Consider the following 21,214-nt stretch of genomic DNA (forward strand, 5'->3'; position numbering starts at 1 on the left):
TCTGAATAAGAAGTATTGTATAGCTAATTAGCTAGGGTGAATCTTAATATCAATTCTAAGAACTAAATTATTCATGGAACATAACTGCAAGGTCAGCAACACATGATATATCATCACGGCTTCTTCTTAGCAACACCTCCTTGACTAACTGCTCAGCCGCTACTTGGGCATCATTGAGTTCTCTGATACAATTCCAAGCCTCTTCATTTGACATAACCTGTGCCAATATACAACACATTTAGACCACCAACATATCAGAGCATATCAACCATATCACTTCTGTATGTCTGACTGACACATTTCAGAGTCCATCGCTTGCAAGTACTATGAACTTTGCATCTGCACCCACAGTCTCGATCCTTACATGGGGCTCACAAGAAATATGTTCCTTTAGTCTGCCATCACCAAATGCCCGTGTCATTGACAACACGCCATCTACACGAGGAACGTTCCCTGAATTAATGAATGATGAATTCGATCAGTCTTTATTTGCCATGTCTTACAAATAGGTAGTTTCCAGTAATTATATAATGGTGTACCTGGTCTTTGGGAGACAAAACCACCACTTTCTTCAACAAGCTCCTTTTCCTTCTCTGGTTCATGATCAACTGTAATCTGTTCTATACCGTGTTTATTGCATAATATTCCACGGGAGTCACCAACATTCGCAACAATAAGTTTCTGATGGTTAATCAGGATAGCAGTTACTGCTGTTGATCCGCCTCGTGAACCTACCACTTTGTCTAAAACACCTTCATCCGTCTGTTTATAAGCTCTTTTGACAGCTGCTTCAGGATCTTCCCAGAAATCCAGCTACCAAGGAAAATTAAATTAAAAAGAAGAGTGATAGTAAAATGCATAGTGATTTGATGATACCTGCTTCAAAATGTTATTGAAGAGATTATGTTGCAAATGTAAACTTGACCCGAAACGAAGTTGACCCGAACTTGACTCGATGCCCGAAATGACCCGACCTGAAACCCGAACTCGACCCGACCTAAAGTGACCCGACCCAATTTAAACCCTAATTGATTGACCCGAATCGACCCGATCTACAGTGACCCGACCCGAATTGACCCGACCCGCATTGACCAAACCCGAAGTGAACTAGATTCCTGAAGTGAATAGGGTGAAATGGTGAATTACTTATTTTAAGGCTTCCATTTTTTCTAAGTAATATGTACTCACGATTTTTTAAAATTTTCTTAACGATTTTACTTTATTTTTCCAACTATTTTTTTTTAAAGTGAATTTATTTTGGTGACTCGATCCAAACTTGACCTGACGCGAACTGACCCGACCCGACCCGAATTGACCCGATCCAAAATTGACCTGACCCGAAATTGACTCGAAAATTGGTCCTAAAAATTGACCCGACCCGAACTGACCTGACCCGAAATTACTCGACCCGAACTTAACTCGAAGTGCTGACCTGAAACCCGAATTGACCCGACCCGACCCGAATATTTGCTGACTCAAAATTGGCCCGATTCGAATTCAACCCGATCCAATCTCGACCCGAATGACCCGTTTGCCAGGTCTTTCAGTAAGGGCCCGTTTTGTTTAGCTTAATTTCAGTTCCGTTCAGTTCAGCTCCAATGAGTTCAGTCAGTCAGTTCAGTTCTTAATTTCCTTCTCCTATAAACAATTCATTGCAGCTCTATTCAGTTCAGTTAAGTTCAACCCCAATCAGTTTAGTTTAGTTCAGTAGTTTTACTAAGTAACAAAAACGACAAAAGATTTAGTAACGTTAGAGAAGCACCTAAAAACAAAGGGTCCAATAGAAGAATTAGGGCCTGTTCTCATACGATTATTTTAGTTCAGTTCTTATCTTAATTTCCCTCTCACATAAAATATTTAGTTCAGTTCAATTCAGTTCACTTCAATACAGTCAATGAGAACAGACCCTTAGAATTGAAAAAGAGGTGTCAAGTAACAACGGAACCTTTGAACATTAATGTATATATTGGTGGCAGCTACCCTTGGTTTCCACGTTGGATCTCTTTCCACGTTGGCTGGTTGATGCCATTGCTTTGATGAGCACACCCACCTGGCCACCTTGACTAATGAGTAATGACTATCGATCATTTAATTTATTTCATTTAAAATTATTTCATTTATTTTTGTGCCTGCACGATTATATTTACCTCGAAATCAAATACTGTAAAAGAAAGAAAATAAAATTGCAACTAGTCAAAGTCGTATGTGTGTACAAGATGTGGTTATAATTAGTACTGTATTTAATCTATAATTTTAGTATGTAGGAATAGGATGTATATGTCTCTACATTTTATACAGAGTTGTGCACGAGCGGTTGGATCTCATAACAACTACTTATAACTTTGTTATTATTCATGGCTGAATAAGAATAAGAATAAGAATAATAGCATGTGGTTGAACTTGCATCATTCATCTTCCCCATTTCCATGATCACATCATTATCACCTCTACCTCCATTTAATGTTACTTGATCTAGTCGTGCATCCGAAGAGAATGGTGATCTCATTCCTTCTAGTGTACATGCTACTTCTTTCATTGTAGGCCTTTGCTTCCCGCTCAAACTCATGCATCGCTTTGCCATATTCGCTACAACTTTTAACTCTTCTTCCTTTGCTTCGTCTATCACTTGAGCATCTAGAATTTCGTGTAAGTCGTCATTTTCAAAGCGATACAGGAACTCATTTGCCAACCCTTTCCATTCCCCGGATTTGTCCTTAGATACTGGCGCCATGCCAGTCAAAATCTCTGCCACCACTACTCCAAAACTATATACATCACTCTTCTCTGTGTATTGGTTTGATTGGAAGTACTCTGGATCCATATAGCCAAACGTCCCCTGCACACGAGTTGTCAAGTGAGTTTGATCGATCATCATGCTCCTTGAAGTACCGAAATCTGATAATTTTGCTCGGTATTTGTCATCCAACAGTATATTTGTGGACTTAATATCTCTATGATAGATAGGCGTAGAGGATGATGAATGCAAGTAGGCAAGAGCTCCAGCTATTTCTGCAGCTATTTGCAGCCTCATCTTCCAGGTTATTTGGAAGTCTTCACTAGGGTTGTGTATATGCTTAGCAAGTGTTCCGTTTGGTACGAACTCATACACCAGCAATGGAACTTGTGTCTCTAAGCAACATCCTAGTAGTTTAACAACATTTCTATGGTTGATCTGGGATAGAATAACCACCTCATTAATAAAATGTTCTGACTGATTCCTGTCTACCTTTTTGTTAGGCTTCTTAATGGCCACCAATCTTCCATCAAGTAACATGCCTTTATAGACAGTACCCTGACCTCCGTGGCCAAGAATTCTGCTTGTGTTGAAATTATCCGTGGATTTCTCTAATTCGTGGGCTGTATAGACTCTTGTACTCTCCACAAAACCCCCTTCGGAGATCATCTGCTGTTGTAACAGTAAACCACCATTTCTTTTAAAGAATCTAGCTCTTTGCTTGATTTGCCTCCATCTTTTCACTAAGCGGTACAGCCCATAACATAGAAGAAGCAACATTACTGACCCCAAAACTATGTTAAGCCCTGCACACATACGACTACTAGTCTTTTAGCTGCTATTGAAAGATGTATATTTGAACAAGTACCGAAAAGTAACTATATATGTCTCATGGTGTGCTTACCTAGAATTGGTGCTGAAGTTATCAAGGACCTCTTTTTACAGTTGAGGGATAAACGGTCCGTACCCTCTTTGCATGGATCTTCACACAAGTGAAAAATCAATCAAAGGTAAATATATACTTGTACAATTAGTGCGACGATATGTATTTGAAATATTGCAGGAAGCTTAGCTTGTGTTCCGGGTGAGTTCCGATACCGAGATGTCTTGGGGGTTGGTAAAGGTTTACCGTCCAATTTGATACCTGCACAGTCATCACAGATAACCTAGCCCGGGGGTTATCCGGGAATAACCGCTCCGATGCTAAAGTTAGTAATCTGAGGAAGAAGGTTTGAAGAGAGAGAAAAAGGTGTAGAGAGAGAGATTGAGAGATTGTACCTTTAATATGAAAATGTGGCTGGGTATATATAGGGGGATAACCAAGCAGGTGCCACACACCCCTATAGGTGGCGCACCGACCTTATAGGTGGCAGGTGCCTGCGTGGTTTTAAGTTGCTCTCCACGTGGCCAAGAAACCGGCTATTGTGGATGCTAAGCTAGTTTATTAATTGTACATATAATTTGTAACATTAAGGTGTTTATCGGCCAAACAGCTATGTTGTCGGTATTATCCCATACAACTAGCCCCCCAAGTGGGGACGTTGATAAGGAGTCAACGTTCGCACTTTAACTGCAAAATATATATTTACAGAATGAAAAACTTCCGAATAGTCCCCAAGGTGAGCGAAGTAGCGATAGTGCTATGCTCAACACAAAGATAAGTACTTGGAGATAAAAATCTCCGATTTACCCCCAAGGTGAGCAAAGCACCAATAGTGCTATGCTCAACACAAAGATAAGTACTTGGAGATAAAAATCTCCGATTTACCCCCAAGGTGAGCAAAGCACCGATAGGCTACTATGTCTTAAATATGTTTTATTTGGGAAATGTTCTGGGCGGGAAAAATTGAAAATAAGCAAAAAGTATGGGGGCACGTGTCAGACGTCTAGCGATTCTTGATGAAGAGGTGCTTTAATCCTCATCGTTGGATTTCATGCACCAAGTGTCAAATCAAACTACTGTTTAACGGGGGTATAAATAAGGAATACGGATAGTTTCTTTATTTCATCTTACTTTTGCGAAAAAATTTCTCAAAAAATTCCCAAAAAATCTCTCAGAAATTCCCAAAAAACGGTTCTGTTGCTACTCCGAGTGATTGTCCGTGCGAAGATTGTCTTGGGTCATACTTTGGTCGACGGAATTTAGCTACTTTCGAGACTTAGTTGCTCCGTTCTATTTTTGCGATTCGTCGAAGTTGTTCGCTTCGTGTAGAGGTAAAAAAACTTTGAATTTCTCTTTTTAATTTTATTGCTCGATGTTTGTGACTTGTATGTAGTGGGTTTTGATGTTTCTGTGTGTGTTGAGTTGGTTATGCGTGAATCTATAAAAAATTCTATTGCGGGTGAGGCCTGTGAGGCTGACCCGTTTGTGCACTTGTCCTCAACGTCAGAAAAGGAAGCTGAAAAGCCTTCTCAGCTTGTTAACATTGGTATATTAGAAGACCTTGATCTTGTTGAACTTGAATCTATCAGTGTTATTGAGGACATTGAATCATATATCTTCCTCGACGAATACGGTTCTAATCTCGGTAAAATCGGCGTCCAGAAAATGCCGAGAACTAAACGTCCTAGCGTTGATCCTAACCAGGCCGAGAGCGCTAATAGGCGTCCTGGTAAAGAGCCTCTTGTTGATCCTGAAGCCGAAGCGTCAGGTCCTAATGAAGAAGACATGGGATCTACTGAACGCAGCGCAGCATCAGGTAGGGACGAGATTTCAGATGAGGAAGGCGGAGGTAGTGAAAATCAGGGAGAGGAAGAAGAAGCTGGCGGAAGTGGACGGCAGTCTGGGTCCGATAACTCAGAGACTGACTCCGATATCAATGATGACATTAACCTAGGCGAACAAATCATCGCCGAGGAAGCATTAGACGAAGGTTACAATTCAGAAGAGGATGATGAGCAATACCGACGACCTCTAGTGATGGCCGATACGCTAAAGGTAAAGACTGTCGTTATTGACGACAAATGGTTAGCAACTGCTGCCGAGAAGGATTATTGCGGTGTTGGGAAGAGGTTTTTCGGGCTTCCTGATGACTATGTTCTTACTCTACCGCCTTCTGGTAGCACTGTGTTTGACTGCCCAGCTGGGCACATTGCCGTGTATGCCAAACATCTGGAGTTCGGACTCCGCTTTTCGCTTCATCATTTCATCGAAAAAATGTTTAGGGCCTGGAATATTTGCATCGCCCAGTTAACTCCTCCTGCTGTTCGCAATATTGTGTCTTTAGTATGGACAATGATTTATATGGATTTTCCGCTAACTCTGAATCTTGTTCGTAAGATTCACCGTCTTAAAAAAGACAGTCAATCACCTGGTTGGTGGTCTCTTCTCACTACTAGTGGTAGAATTACAGTGTGGCCAAAGCTGACTAGCTGTAAGAATTGGCAGAATCAATTTTATTTTCTAAAGGTTCCTGACAACTTTGCTTTGCGAAGGACCTTCTATCCTCCTCATACCTGGTTTGATACACTTAGGGATAGAAGTTTAGGCAAGCTTGAACGAAAAGCTTTTCGGTTTTTTGAGTGTATTTATGTTAACGAGGGTAGACAAATTAAGGTCGTTCCAAGGGAGTGGCTGCCCAACTGTAACTATATTCTGGGCAACGCTCCCCTGTCTCATGTCGGTCTCTGCCATACTGACTCAATGGGTATGATTTAGTCATTTATATGCACACAGTTTTCGTGTTTTATGCTTATATTGTAATTCTTTCCTTGCATGCTTTCCCTATATTATTATTATTTTTTGTTTTTAACTTTTCCCTGATTCATCATTTGTCTGATATTTCCGTGGTTCTTATCGTTGGTTTAACCGTTCATCTGTCACGATTTTAAACAGGTGTTGACAAATTAGACAACGCCCGACTCGGTCTTTATCCTGACGGCAGCGTCAAGCATCAGTGCCCTCCCAACCCCCAGAAAAAGCTCGACAATCTTCCGAAGTTTGCTACCAGAGCTCAAAGGGGTAAGCGAAGAGATAGAAGAGATATGACGGCTGTTTCTCAATCGAAACCAGCGGGATCCACTGTTCTTCCCCTTAGGAGGGGTGGTGGTGCCGGCAGGTCAAAAAGGACTACGTCAGCCAGCGACCATGATCAGTCCAAGAAGCGAAAGACAACTCCCGCTTCTGACCAACAAACCAGTCAGCCAAAAGCTCCCGCTGCCGAGCTCAGCGTTGTGGACTTGGACGAGGATGATGTCGGTGATATCGACCTGTCGTCCTTGCAGCCGCCCCGCTCTGAAGCCGAGAAGGTCGTTACTGTTACCAAGGTGACCACTCGGGCTAACATCGGCGCATCTGGTCTTAGCGGCCAGAACGCATTTGTTCCTGCTTCTGTGTCGGAGTTCATTGAGGTACCACATGTAAAAATTCCTCAAGAAGTAGCAGATGAGCTCTCGGCCTTCCCAGCTGGTAATGCCAGTGAGCCTTGGCGCCCAACGCTGATGGTGAACAGAGGTGAGTCTGTTCATTTTGATGATCCGTCATCTGGGGGTAGCCTTGGCTGGCGAATGCTGAAAGATCTACCCACTCCTGCCGATAGGCCTACTGGCCGCGTTGTGGCTCCTTGTGGTGAAATGATGAACAGCCTACTGAAGGTATGTCACTTAAATTCTTTATTTTATTTCTTTCTTCTCTTTTATTTATTTATATATATATTTATTATTATTTTTTTTTTTGAAGACCGTCAACTCTGCTGTTGAGGTCGTCCATATGTATAGGCACTATCAGAGGCAGGCAGACAAGGCGGAGCTTGTTCTGAAAAAGGCTGATAATGAACGCAAGGCCCACAATGCTGAGGTTGAAGGTTATAAGGGCAAGCTGAAGCTGATGGAGAGCAAAGCCGCTGACCGTGATGAGCTTTTCAAGAAGCTTGAGGATCAAACTCAGCTAAAGGCTCGAATTGCTGATCTTGAGCAGCAATTGGAAGCCGAGAAGAGCGGCAGGAAGAGGGCCGAGGATAGCCTTGAACTACTGCGTTCGGAAAAGCCGGCCATAAAGCGTAGAGCTGTCAATCGGTTTTTACGGTCGGACTTGTACCGTAACAAGTTGGTTGATCGCTATACCGGCGGTTGGGTTGCTGCGCATCGGTGCGTTTGTAAGGCCGAGGAGTGGGATGAGGAGAAATGGCAGGCAGTGGAGGATGCGTACGGTTCTGACCGACATCTATCTCCCACTAGCTATGAGCAGGAGTATTTTGATGACCCTCCCAGCCTTGCTACAATGAAGAATCTCGACCCTCGCGGCCTTCCTGAAGAGGAGTTTGATGACGCCCTTCTTGCTACTCCTCCCCATGATGACGGATTAGGGAAGGAGTCCGATTCCAAGGAGAACTGAAATATTTGGGCCGTCATCTTATCTGTTTCTGCTTCAACTTTGTTATTAAAAAACTTATGTCTGTATAATTATTTCCGATAAGGGACAAGTATTTTGCTTATCTAACTGTTTTATTAGCACACTATTTAATTACTATCGGCTGCGTATGATAATCCGTTCTCTTTTGATGACCATGCTTTTATTTTTTGTCTGTGATATTTGCTCTTGTGCTCTTGTTAGCTGTCAATTTTGCTTGTTCTAGTTAATTTTGTTTATTATTCATAATATTCATAATACGCTTGCCCCGCAGTTTTACGGGTAAATGCCTTAGCATTTATTCGTGAAACTCAGTATTGTCCTTGAACAATATACTGCCGTGATGGATTTGAAGAGAACAAAAATCCATTATTCCTCTTGAATAAATCCGCTCTTGCGACCTTTAGCAGGCTGAGCAACGACAGTGGATCAGACCGTCTATTCAACTCACCTTTAGGTGCATAGTTATCCAACCATCCCGGCACTTGAATGGCTGTTACGGCTAGCTAGGCCGTTTGCAAGTCCATATCGAAAGTGGGCAGATGGTTCTCATTTTTGCTTCTCATTTCTTATTAACGGCTCTCCGCCAAAATAAAATTTGCGGACACCCTTAGAACAAAATACATACGGAATAGTTATGCCGACATCTAAGTACTATTGGTACCAAACACGTATCAAATTTAGCTAACTTAGTACAAAATACATAGGATTAAGCATAATACTTTTTTAGGACAGCTGCGTTCCAAACATTTTTCAACTGGGTTCCCTCTAATGTCATAAGACGATAGGAGCCTTGGCGTATTGTTTCGCATATTTGATACGGACCTTCCCAGTTTGCCGTGAATTTACCATCGGCATTCCCTTTTCCCGTTGCAGCTGTTCTACGCAACACCAGGTCTCCATCTTCTAACGGCCTATGGTTGACGCGCTTGTTGTAGGCTTGGCTCATTCTGTTTTTATAGGCTGCAGACTTAATGGAAGCCGTTAACCTTACTTCTGGTAAGAAATCTAACTGCTGTCGTAATAATAAATCATTTTGGTCCTCGCAGAAGTGTTGAACTCGAAATGTCGGTAACCCTACTTCTGCAGGGATGACAGCCTCTGATCCAAACGCCAGATTGAAAGGTGATTCTCCTGTCGTCTCTTTTGTTGTCGTCCTGTTAGCCCATAATATTTCCGGCACCAAGTCTGCCCAAAGGCCTTTGGCGTCGTCAATCTTCTTTTTCAGTGCGGTTAGTATTTGTTTGTTAGCGGCTTCAGCTTGGCCATTGGATTGAGGGTGACAAACTGCGGCATATGCGAACTTCACCTTATATATGCTGAGGAAATTTTTGACCGGATTACAGTCAAATTGCGAGCCGTGATCAAATACCATTGCTATCGGCAACCCAAATCTGGTGAATATGTTTTTCCAGATAAACTTCTTCACCTCATTAGCAGTTATCTTCGCAACCGGCTCCGCCTCGATCCACTTCGTGAAGTAGTCTATTCCTACTATCAAAAACTTACGGCCTCCCGTTGCCGAAGTAAAAGGTCCGACAATATCCATCCCCCATTGGGCGAATGGGATAGGGTTGAGGATAGGTGTTAAGTCGTTAGGTGGTTGATTTATCACTGGACCAAATTTCTGACACTTGTCACACTTTTTGACGTAGGATAGAGTATCTGAGCTCATTGTCGGCCAATAATACCCTCTTTTCATTGCTTCTAAGGACATTGACCTGCCGCCTGATTGATTACCGCAATCACCCTCATGTATTTCTTCTATTAGTCTCGCTGACTCATATGCCGTTAGACATCTACGCAATGGCTGTGAGAAGCCTCTCTTGTACAGCATGCCCCGAAACATAATGAACCAGACGCTATCCTTCTTGATCCTTTGTGCCTCGCTTTTATTTGTCGGAAGTACACCCTGCAACTTATATGCCAGAATGTCATCATACCATTCTCGGCTTTGCGCCACACAATTGACTTCCTTTTGCTCTTTTTCGTCTATACTTTTGTGTTCCAGAACCTCAACCATCACTGTGCGTTCTAAGTTATTGAAACTTGAACTTGCCAATTTTGCCAATGCATCTGCCTGAGTGTTTTGCCCACATGGTATTAGGTTGATTACGAATTGATTAAGTGTTGCTGTCGCACTTCGGAGCTTTTCTAAGTAAGCCATCATTGTCGGCTCACGTGCTTCGTATGTCCCATCAAAATGGCTTGCTACCAACTGCGAATCCGTGGAAAGCTCTACTTTCTTTGCTTCTGCCGCTATGCATAATTGGACCCCGGCCAGTGCTGCTTCATACTCAGCCTCATTATTGGATGCCTTAAACTTGAATCTAATTGCATATTCGAATATATCTCCCTGTGGGGAAGCAAGGATTATACCGGCCCCGGATCCGGTTGCGGCTGAAGAGCCGTCAACGGACACTTTCCAGATGCCGATTTCTTCCTCTTCTTCATTGTAAGAGGTCTCGACTATAAAATCGGACAGCGCCTGGGCCTTGATCGACACCCTGGGCTTATAGATCAGCGCGTATTCCGACAACTCAATTGCCCATTTCAGCAGTCGGCCAGAGGTTTCCATCTTTTGAAGAGATTTCTCTAATTGTTGATTTGTTGAAATCTCAATGGTGTGTGCATCAAAGTACGGTCGCAGTTTTCTTGCCGCTATTACGACTGCATATGCGGTTTTTTCTACTAGGGGGTATCGTCGTTCTGCAGCATTTAACACGTGGCTTACAAAATATATAGGCATCTGCGTTTTCTTCCGTTCCACTAGTAGTACAGCTGCTACCGTTTTGGGGGATGCCGAGATGTAAAGTTGTAGTGTTTCCCCCGTTTCCGGCCTTGCTATTGTTGGTAATGATCGTAGATGATTCTTAACGGCTTCTAATGCTTTGACCTGCTCTGGTCCCCAAACAAAAGTCTTGTTTTGCCGTAGAACTACGAAAAATGGCAGAGCCTTGTCGGCAGATTTGCTGATAAATCTCGTTAACGCCGCCATTCGGCCTGTTAGCTTTTGTATATCTTTAATTGACCTCGGTTGCGGAAGGCTGAGGATAGCTTCTACTTTGTCGGGATTAGCATCTATTCCTCTTTCGCTAACCATAAAGCCCAAGAATTTTCCGGACTTGACTCCAAACACGCACTTCTCGGGATTCAGCTTCATCCGATAATGTCGTAGAGTATCGAACGTCTCCCTTAAGTCTTTAATGTGATCTGCAGCTAGACGGCTTTTTACAATGGAGTCGACAACATAAACTTCGACATTTCTTCCTTTTTGGTCGGCGAAAACTTTATCTACAAGTTTTTGGTATGTTGCTCCTGCATTCCTCAACCCGAAAGGCATGGCTTTATAGCAGTAAACTCCAGCATCTGTGATAAATGCCGCTTTGTTTCGGTCCGGCTGATAGAGGCTGACTTGGTGGTATCTAGAAAAGGCATCCATAAAACTTAAAAGTGCATGGCCTGACGTGGAGTCAACCAGTCGATCTATTCTCGGCAAGGGATAGCAGTCTTTCGGGCAAGCCTTGTTTAAATCGGTAAAATCAACGCACATTCTCCACTTTCCAGATGGCTTTCTAACCATTACGACATTGGCTAACCATTCCGGATATGTGCACGGCTCTATAAAACCTGCCGCTAACAACTTGTTCACTTCTGCTTGTATCGCTTCAATTTTTTCTGTTGAAAAGTTCCTTTTCTTCTGTCGTACCGGCCTAGCTCGCCTATCAACATTCAACTTGTGCACCATTACATCTGGGTGAATACCTGGCATTTCGTCGGCCGAGAATGCGAAAACATCCGCATTCTCTCTCAGGAGTTCAATCAAGTGGCATTGCATATCGCTATCCATATCGGAGCCTATCTTCACTGTACGATTGGCAACTCCAGGCTGCAATTCGACATCAATTGTTTCTCCTCCCGGCAGCGGTCTCGGCACAGTTACGGGCCTTGTGTCAAAATTCGTCATTGCCAAATCTTGGGTAGAGGGGGATCGCTCTCTTTTTTGATTGTGCAAGCTCGCTGGACTTTGTCGGCCAGGTTGCTTTAATGCCGATACGTAGCATTCTCTTGCCGTTGTTTGACTGCCTCGGATACGCTCTGTTTTGCCGAAATTGGACACATAAACCATCGTGAGGTGATATGTCGATACCACTGCTTGTACATCATGAATCAATGGTCTACCAATAATAACGTTGTATGCTGACAGCACGTCTACAATCAGGAATTCTGTCATCACGTCCCGTGCCATCGATCCCTCCCCAATTCTTACTTGCAGTATTATACTTCCCTCGGGTCTAACTGTTGACCCGTTAAAACCGATAACCGGGTACGACACCGACGTTAGGTACTTTCGACCTATCATCATTGCATCAAACACTCTTGCGAACAAAATGTTTGCCGAGCTGCCCCCGTCTACCAACGCGCGCTTGACGTCGCACCCATTGATTGCCAATATCAACACTAACGGGTCGTCATGAGGAAAAACTATACCCTTTGCATCGTCCTCGGAGAATGATACGCGTGGCATTATCGCGGGTCGAGGTCGTTCATCTACTCGTAAAGCGTTCACCACATGCTTGAATTCCGACAAGCTTTTCTTTGCACCGCTAACGGAACCCCCATGCACGGGCCCTCCAGTAATTACTTCTATGGTTATCTTACGTCCAGGAGGTGCAGTACCTTGCCGATAAGAATCGGTATGGCCTGGACGACAGGTGTCATCTTGTGTTGACAGGTCTCCTTGCTTTCGATATTCGGTTTGTCGGGCCAATGGTGCTGATTGTCGGCTAGTTCCCCCCTGAGACCGGTATTGGGAGAGGTGTCCCTTTCTAATAAGGTCTTCAATGTTTTCTTTCAACTGGATACATTCTTCGGTATAATGGCCGACATCTTTGTGGAACATGCAATATTTCTTTATATCTCGGCCCTTCGTTATCATTGGTGCCGGCCGGGTCCAATCTTCCTTGTGCTGGTTTATTGAATAAATAGCGGCCCTTGGTGTGTTCAGTTGAGTATAATTATTGTACCGTCCTAGACCTCTGGCAGGTCTATTCGCTTTTTGTGGGTTCTGCCTTCTAACCCCTTCCACCGGGGTTTCTACTGGTACATACGTGTTTTGTCGCCGAGATGAGTCTGCCGAGACAGTCTGGTTGCCTGCTTTCAGAAGTTCTTCGCTCTTGATATACTCATGAGCTTTTCCGAAAGCTATCCCTAGGTTGGGGAAGGATTTCCGCGCCATGTATCTCTTAAAATCACTGTCGGCTAGACCACTCATCAAAGCCATGACGGCTATCTCTTGCTGTAATTTTGGAATTGTATTAGCTTCATTATTGAAACGCCGAACGAAATCTCTCAGTGATTCGTCCCTTCTTTGTCTGATAGACATAAGTTCCCCTGAGGTTCTCTGTCTTGCACTGTTGCTCACATACTGACTTGTGAACATCTCAACAAGGGTCTCAAAATAGTCGATAGACCCAGGTGGGAGATTAGTGAACCAATCTGAGGCAGCCCCTACCAGCATTGTAGGGAAAACCTTGCACCATACCGCGTCAGTATCGGTATATAGCAGCATATGGCTTTCAAAGGCCGCTACATACCTCTTTGGATCACCCTTGCCGTCATAGGTACACGCCGGCATTTTTATTTTTTCCATTTGTTGATCAAGGACCCCTTGCGTAAAGGGAGACGTTTTTAGTCGGATGATGGCCCTGGCTAAGTGCCTCGGCGGCCCGCTACTGGCCTCCTGTCGGTACGATTCTGATTCCTCCCTTTGCGCAGTTCTTGTGACCTGTCGTTCAGAGGGCATCACCACCTCACGCGGTGGTGGTTGTGGCTGAGGCTGCTGTTCGGCCTGATTGAACCGATCTTCAAGGTTGATAATTACAGGCGGTGTCGGCCTTCTTTGTGGTTCTCTCGTGGCCGCAATCCCGGCCTCTTTCCTTTTTCGGGACATTGCCTGCATGACTTTGGCCGTTATCTCTAACTCTTCCGGAGTGAACTCTCCCCAGGGATCCGGGGTAGCTTGGGTTCTTTCCGGTGTTAGCGGTATGTTTACCGTATCCTTATAAAGAAGGTGGGTTTCATCCTCCACCGTTATTTCCGGTATAGTGTTTACGGCCCTGTTGCCAGCAGTTGCCAGGATGCCGCTATCAAAATTCCGGTTTTCTGATTCTGGGATGGGTGTAGTTTCGGTATTTCCTTCCATGACTGTGGGAGGTCTTTTTTGGACGATAGAAGTTATTACCCCCTCCTTCTAGCGCCAATTGTTCCGGGTGAGTTCCGATACCGAGATGTCTTGGGGGTTGGTAAAGGTTTACCGTCCAATTTGATACCTGCACAGTCAGCACAGATAACCTAGCCCGGGGGTTATCCGGGAATAACCGCTCCGATGCTAAAGTTAGTAATCTGAGGAAGAAGGTTTGAAGAGAGAGAAAAAGGTGTAGAGAGAGAGATTGAGAGATTGTACCTTTAATATGAAAATGTGGCTGGGTATATATAGGGGGATAACCAAGCAGGTGCTACACACCCCTATAGGTGGCGCACCGACCTTATAGGTGGCAGGTGCCTGCGTGGTTTTAAGCTGCTCTCCACGTGGCCGAGAAACCGGCTATTGTGGATGCTAAGCTAGTTTATTAATTGTACATATAATTTGTAACATTAAGGTGTTTATCGGCCAAACGGCTATGTTGTCGGTATTATCCCATACAGCTTGGAAAAACTTGTATATATTAATCAGTTGTAAAAAAAAAAAAGATTGATTACCTTGACAACCGTTAGAAATGTATGGATTTCCTTGAAAACCATCATTGCAAGTACAGATATTAACACATTGAACTTCATCGTAAGAACCACAAAAGGCTTTACAAGAGAAATCACTATCATTTTGATGGTTACTGTCAGAAGACATTCGAATTCCTTGAGGTAATGCTGGAGGCATCCACTGCCATAGAGTCAGGAGTAGATCATCTCTAGCCATTCTGTCAGTAGCAGATATCTTATTCTCCATTAACGCGAACTCTACACAAGTATGATTCGTGTCAACATAATTACTTCTCAAAGCCATCTGATAAAAATCAACCCCCAAGTATTGTTGATCTGCTGATATCAAGCAACACCCGACTCCATCACAAGTACCACGACCACGGCTTGCTCTTTCTTCTGCAGTGTTGGTACTCCCCTTGCACACCGAAGAACATCCAGCAACAGTTTTTCCCTTTCGATTCATCAATATGGCAACCCCTGGACAACCCTTAACCACTACATGATTTTCTGAAGTTGACATCCTAAAAGGGCTTCTATCCATGTCATTTATGACTTGTTTTTGTGAAGTGCATATCGTCTGCCATTGAGTTGCAACTTGTATTCTTAGATCAGAGATACCACAGTTACCACTCGAACAACTTGTTATGTTTAATACTTCCACGCCAAATGAACTCAGAATCGGTGTTTCTGAAGATGAAGATGATGAATTGCAAACAATTTCGTACCACGGATCGTAGTAACAATCGGCACCTATGCCAAATGGAAATGGTATCATGATGGATGAGTTTTGACAGCTTTCCTGACACCCATGCTTTGCTATTGACATGCTTCTTGTAGGAACAGTAGACAATGCTACTATAAGTGTTGCTACTGCCCACAACATTGACATGAAGCAATACAATTTCAATACGCAAATCATACCAAGTATTTTTTTTATTTTTTATTTTTTATTTTTTATTTTTTATTTTTTTAAGCTCGTTGTTCAAATAATACAAGATAGACGGCTGCTTTTATAAGTTAGCAATACAATAAGAGAAATCTTCATTATTCTTTACTGTAATACCGCGTTTAAACACGGTTTTAAGTCTTCTGACTAACTTGAAATAAAGAGCACTTCAATTACGCCGGCTTTGGCTGTTGGCCCAACAATATATTAATAATGGACTAGATATGTTGAATAAAGATGACATTAATTGGTTTTGAGTTTGCACTTGTGCTTTCTTTTGTATTAAGGAGTACTATTTTTTAATAACAACTCTTGACGTTGCACTTGTTTCGTTCCTCTGGTTGAGTATAAAAGTATCCAAGTAGGTACTATCTTATTTTTTCACCTTTTGGGACCTCAAAGACATTTTTTCCGACTAAAAGGTAACCAAAGGTGAATTAAAAACTGAGTCCCTAGGTTATGTGACATATGTTACATTGTGATTGGTTCAAAAAAGAAAAAAAAAAGAAAAATATAAAAAAAACGAAACCCCCACCCAGCCCCTCCACCACCGCCCACCGGAATCCCCAACCCTAGCTGCCACAATTTCCCTTACCCCGGCCCACCGAAAAATCTACTTCAATTCCCTTTACCCCACCGGCGAACCCACCCCAGACCAACCATGCATCCCGCCGCCTATCCGCCACCTCCTCCTTTCCCGTAAACCCCCTCTTTCTCCTCGAAACAACCACTAAAATCCTCCCCCACCGTTCCAAAAGCCCACAAAACCCCTTCCCCCGCCATCGAAACATCTGGGTCAGAGAAAGAAACAGGTGAAAGAGAATGGAATTGCTGCACTTTTGATCAAGAAGGAGGAGGTTGAGAATTCGGTTGAGAAACTTCAGGCTTCGTTGAAGATTTCCGAAGCTAAGGTGAATCAATTGTAGGAGAAATTGGATAAATTGGCGAAGAAATCGGATGAATCTGAAAAATTAATTAATGGATAGAGTTGCAAAAAGAGAAGTTGCTGGAGATGGATTTACAGGAATTAAGACTCTATTGCCTGCTATTGGTGTTGTTTCTGCTGGTGTCGTCATCACCGCGACCGTGGTGTGCTACCTTAGGTAGAAGTAAAAGGCAGAAAAGGGGAAGAGGGTGGTCCATTTCCAACCACCGCTCCCTCATCCCCATCCAACTCTAAGCACCCTCTTCCTTCCCCTTCCGTTTCCGTGAATTTTTTTTTTTTTTTTTTTGTTTTTGCTATGAAGTTGCTGTGAATCTTTTTTGTTTAACATTTTGATTGCAACAGCTAGTTTTTGGATTTAATTATGTACTCTGTATTTGCAAGGAAACATTGAAGGACCTATCTGTTTTGGCTGTTATGCAAGTAATAAATAAGGGACTGTGTTTTTTGGACAGAAAATTCGATGAAGGGACTGTGTTTTTTCTGTATTTATTTAGCTAAGGGACTGTGTTTTACTCCGGTTGGTTTATGTTTGGTTAAGTCACTGGTTTCCTAATTTGAGTTCCCAAAAGGTGAATAAAAAACAGAGTACCCAAAAGGTAAAAAATGGAAAAAGATAGTACCTACTTTTATACTTAACTCTCTTTTCAACTAATCTATGTTTTTGTTGACAAAGTGGGTATCCCCCTCATTTATAATAGAGTACTCCGTATTAAACTTACTTCCAGGCTTCGATCATTAGTTTAAGCTTTTGGTTGAATACTTGAGTGGTTCTTTTAACAACTTATTATACTTTACTTATGCAACACTTGAGTGGTTTAGGGTACAAATCTTGTATTCCACAAATTGCGTAAGTGTAACAGTAACACTAAATGTCTCACTTTTCTAATTAATTAATATGAAAAAGAATTATAAGGGATCCCTTTGAAGCATTAAGTTTGAGCGTATGTAGCAGTGTGATATTACTACGAATAGTAGTAGATAATAATTTGAATTAAAGCGTAATAAGTCATATGCAGAAACAAGTGTATTGATTGATTAATTTAACAAAAGTAGGCTCAATTGAATCAAATGAATAGATATTAACATGAATGTATACAAGCATGATTTTTTTTAATTTTTTTTTTCCAAAATAATATGGTTTTGCAGAGATTAATAATTCGATCGAACAAGGATAGAAGATGCAGTAATGTGTAAAATGCAAGAGTTTGAGATGTAGATCGAGGGTACAAGTGGGAGTAGAAAGTGACATGAAGTATATTATTATAACCACCTCCGCTTCGTGTCACTTTGTTTCCTCAACTTTAGGTAATTACTAACAAAGTTTGACAATTACAAAAGGAATTATACAGTAATTAATTTAATTTTTATAAAAAATTGCAAATAGCTAAGATGTGAAATGAATACCCCTTGCATTTTAATTTATTTAGTAATCTAAAAAGTGGGCAAGCAAGATAGAAGATAAAAGGTTAAAGTGTTGTAAGATTTAACAAAGAAAGAAAAGAATAGTTCTTCCAAAAAAAAAAAAAAGAATAGAATAGTATAGGTATGATGTCAAGTGGTTCACGACAATCGGGAAATAATTGTGCAAAAAGTTGTTTAATGGTAATTGGAATTGCATTAACAGTTTCAATATTTGGTCCGGCTTTATATTGAAAGGTAAACAAGGGTACCAAACTGGGACATCATACATCTTCTAATTGTCCTCCTTGTATCTGTGACTGTCCACCTCCTTTATCCATTCTTAAAATTGTTCCTGGTATTCTCTCTTTCTCTTAGCCTTATTCTCTTTAATTATTATACTCATCACCACTTATTTTTTTTTTTAGATCTAATCTTTTTGTTTTTAATAATTCTAGATGATTTAACATACATTATTAGTAAATGTTTTGCCAAACAATCAATCAAGGCTTACAAAGAGCTTCAATGTCAATTTTGTTCAGATTCGATCACCATGCAATGTAATCTAAAATGTCATTTTAATATTGATTGCTTATTGTTATGATTTACTTAAATTAACAATGTTATTTTTTCTACTTATTATTATTTTTGACCTTTTTAATTATGTTGAGATTGTATTTCTTGTATGAATAATTTGATGAATTGGGTGTTAAACTATTTAATGTTGAGATTGTATTTCTTATATGAATAATGAATTGGGTGTTAGTTATACTATTTTAACTCAACAGGGAACGATTTGCTAAATTGGTGCTAAAAAATAAAGAAATTACTAAAATAGTGTTCACTTTAAAATATTTCTCAAAGTAGTGTTCACTTAGGATTGGAAAACTCTAAACCTAATTTTTATCGCTTCGTATTTAAGGTCTAAATAAAAAAATCATTGGAGTCTCAATACTATTCTCTAAGGGTTTTAATTAACCATTGTTCCAAACATTGATGTTTCATGTTACATATTTTTTTGACAATTTATATCCATAACAAATATGCTATAAACGGACTGCAGTAATCAATTCACTTATTTGAAGCAGGGGAAGCATGAAATGTCTAGCTTTGGTCATATCATTGTTAGGGACATGCTTAACCTAGTTGCTTTACGCAGTTATGCTCCCTTATTGATTACTCGCAAGTCAGCAGATGCTAGAAAATTTTTAATATTTATATTACTACATATTCATACTCCATAGTGCATATATCCATTTTTACTATTAATAAAATACAAAAGCATTAATGATGAGGCTCAATGTTAAATAAAATTAAGATATCGTAAGCATTATTTAAGATAAAAAAATTTGATGTTTGACTTTATAAAGATATATCTTATATGCATAAATGAATGTTTGGCTTGAAGAAATCCTACATACTGTAATCTCTGATGTTCTCCTTGATTAAGATTTGAGTAAGTAATAGAAAAAAACCTCTTTGTGTAAAAAAAAAAATAATAATAATTTGATGATATACATATTTATTAGGATTTTATTAGAAAAAAGTTAGGTTCGTAATTTCCGAATCTACATGGACACTAAATTGAGAAATATTTTTAGGTGAACACTATTCTAATAATTTCTTTATTTTTCAACACCACATTGGCAAATCGTTCCTCAAGGGGATCATTAAAGATATGGCACATTATTCATTTTGATTTTTCAATGCAATCAATTAACCTTCATACTTTTTTGGTTTAATGTGTAGGTTTGGCCAACCTTTCAACCGAAGGTAATACAACCTCTTCATTCTTCTTCTTCTTCTTAAAAAATAAAAATGAATGTATATTTATTTTTAAATTTTGTCTGTTAGTCTTGACTTTCTTAGCTTGCAATTTATAAATATTGGAATTAATCATTTATAAATATACTCGGTACTGCATACTTACTGTAGTTGTGTGGTGAAAATGAGTAGATTGTGGTAAAAGTGATCCAGAGCTCCAGCAAGAGATGGAAAAGCAGTATGCAGAGCTTCTTATGGAGGAGCTGAAGTTGCAAGAAGTTGTTGCGCAAGAGCATATTCGTCATATGAATGCAACATACCGAGAGGCACGAAGAGTGGCTTCTCAGTATCAACGTGAAGCTGAAAAATGCACTATTGCTATCGAAACTTGCGAAGAAGCTCGAGAAAATGCCGAGGCACTCATACTTCGAGAAATGAAACTTGCACTCTTGTGGCAAAAACGAGCTCATAAAATGGGGTGGCAAGGAGAATAACTTTACTTATTTACTTTTCCTGATCAAATACAATTAAGTTCATGTTTAACTACCTCTGCTCAACAAATAAAGCTTTATTATCATCTCATATATAATACGAGTACCATGTACAAGTCATTAGTCATAAGCCATCAAGGCTTGTGTAAACCAAACTAAATTTGGCAAACCGAGAGTACATATTATATATACTTCCTCATAAATATTTTTACTATGGAGTAATTCTATTCCTAAAGACTTGCCACATACTAGTGTCTAGTGCCAATTACAAAATGGTTAGAAATGTTATAGTTTACTTCTCTTGGATAAAAATAAAAAAGAAATGAGCCAACTAATTAGGCCTAGCCTTCACGCATCACCATCTTTGCAAAATTTGATTGTAACACTCCAGGTCAATATGAGCCCACTAGTAGATATTGTTCTGTCTAAGGACTAACCCGCTAGGATTTGCTTTGGTGTAAGACAAGAAATTCTACCCGAAAAGCCTTCACTAGGTTGAGGTATCAACCCCTATATAAGGAAGGATTTGTTCTCCGACGATGCCACAACTCAAATGTAGATATTTTCGGACCCGTGATTGCACATACTTTTGAGATACGTCGGAAATAATATAGTCCATCTATTCGTTCACCGCCTCCAATTAAGCTCCTCGAGGATTGATCCTGTATAGCACAAAGAGAATTAGTGAATCGGACAAAGCAATTAGAATCATCAATCAACTTAGATACCGAAATCAAATTGCAATTCAATTGCCGAACAAATAGAACATGTTGAAGAGTAATCCTATCCGCCAAGACAACACGACCCTCCTTAGTAGCCATGGCCT

At 40.9% G+C, this 21,214-nt stretch overlaps 1 protein-coding gene and 2 pseudogenes across 1 annotated transcript; 1 reads left to right on the forward strand and 2 right to left on the reverse strand.

Annotated features, from left to right (window-relative positions):
• Positions 1 to 67: 67 nt before the first annotated feature.
• LOC145589290 (putative protein phosphatase 2C 28) lies at positions 68 to 2,029 on the reverse strand (annotated as a pseudogene).
• Positions 2,030 to 2,234: 205 nt separating this feature from the next.
• On the reverse strand, positions 2,235 to 17,110 carry LOC145588575 (wall-associated receptor kinase-like 6). The gene is made up of 3 exons (XM_081645206.1): positions 14,844 to 17,110; positions 3,639 to 3,716; positions 2,235 to 3,540 (listed from the first exon to the last, which is right to left on the reverse strand). Exons 1-3 carry the CDS (start codon positions 15,760 to 15,762, stop codon positions 2,291 to 2,293), a joined length of 2,247 nt encoding a protein of 748 aa, XP_081501332.1. The 5' UTR covers positions 15,763 to 17,110; the 3' UTR covers positions 2,235 to 2,290.
• Positions 17,111 to 18,283: 1,173 nt separating this feature from the next.
• LOC145589291 (uncharacterized) lies at positions 18,284 to 20,391 on the forward strand (annotated as a pseudogene).
• The last annotated feature ends 823 nt before the right edge of the window (positions 20,392 to 21,214 follow it).

Source organism: Chenopodium album, chromosome 17 (genome assembly GCF_948465745.1).
Source record: "Chenopodium album chromosome 17, dcCheAlbu1.1, whole genome shotgun sequence".
NCBI classification, from domain to species: domain Eukaryota; kingdom Viridiplantae; phylum Streptophyta; class Magnoliopsida; order Caryophyllales; family Amaranthaceae; genus Chenopodium; species Chenopodium album.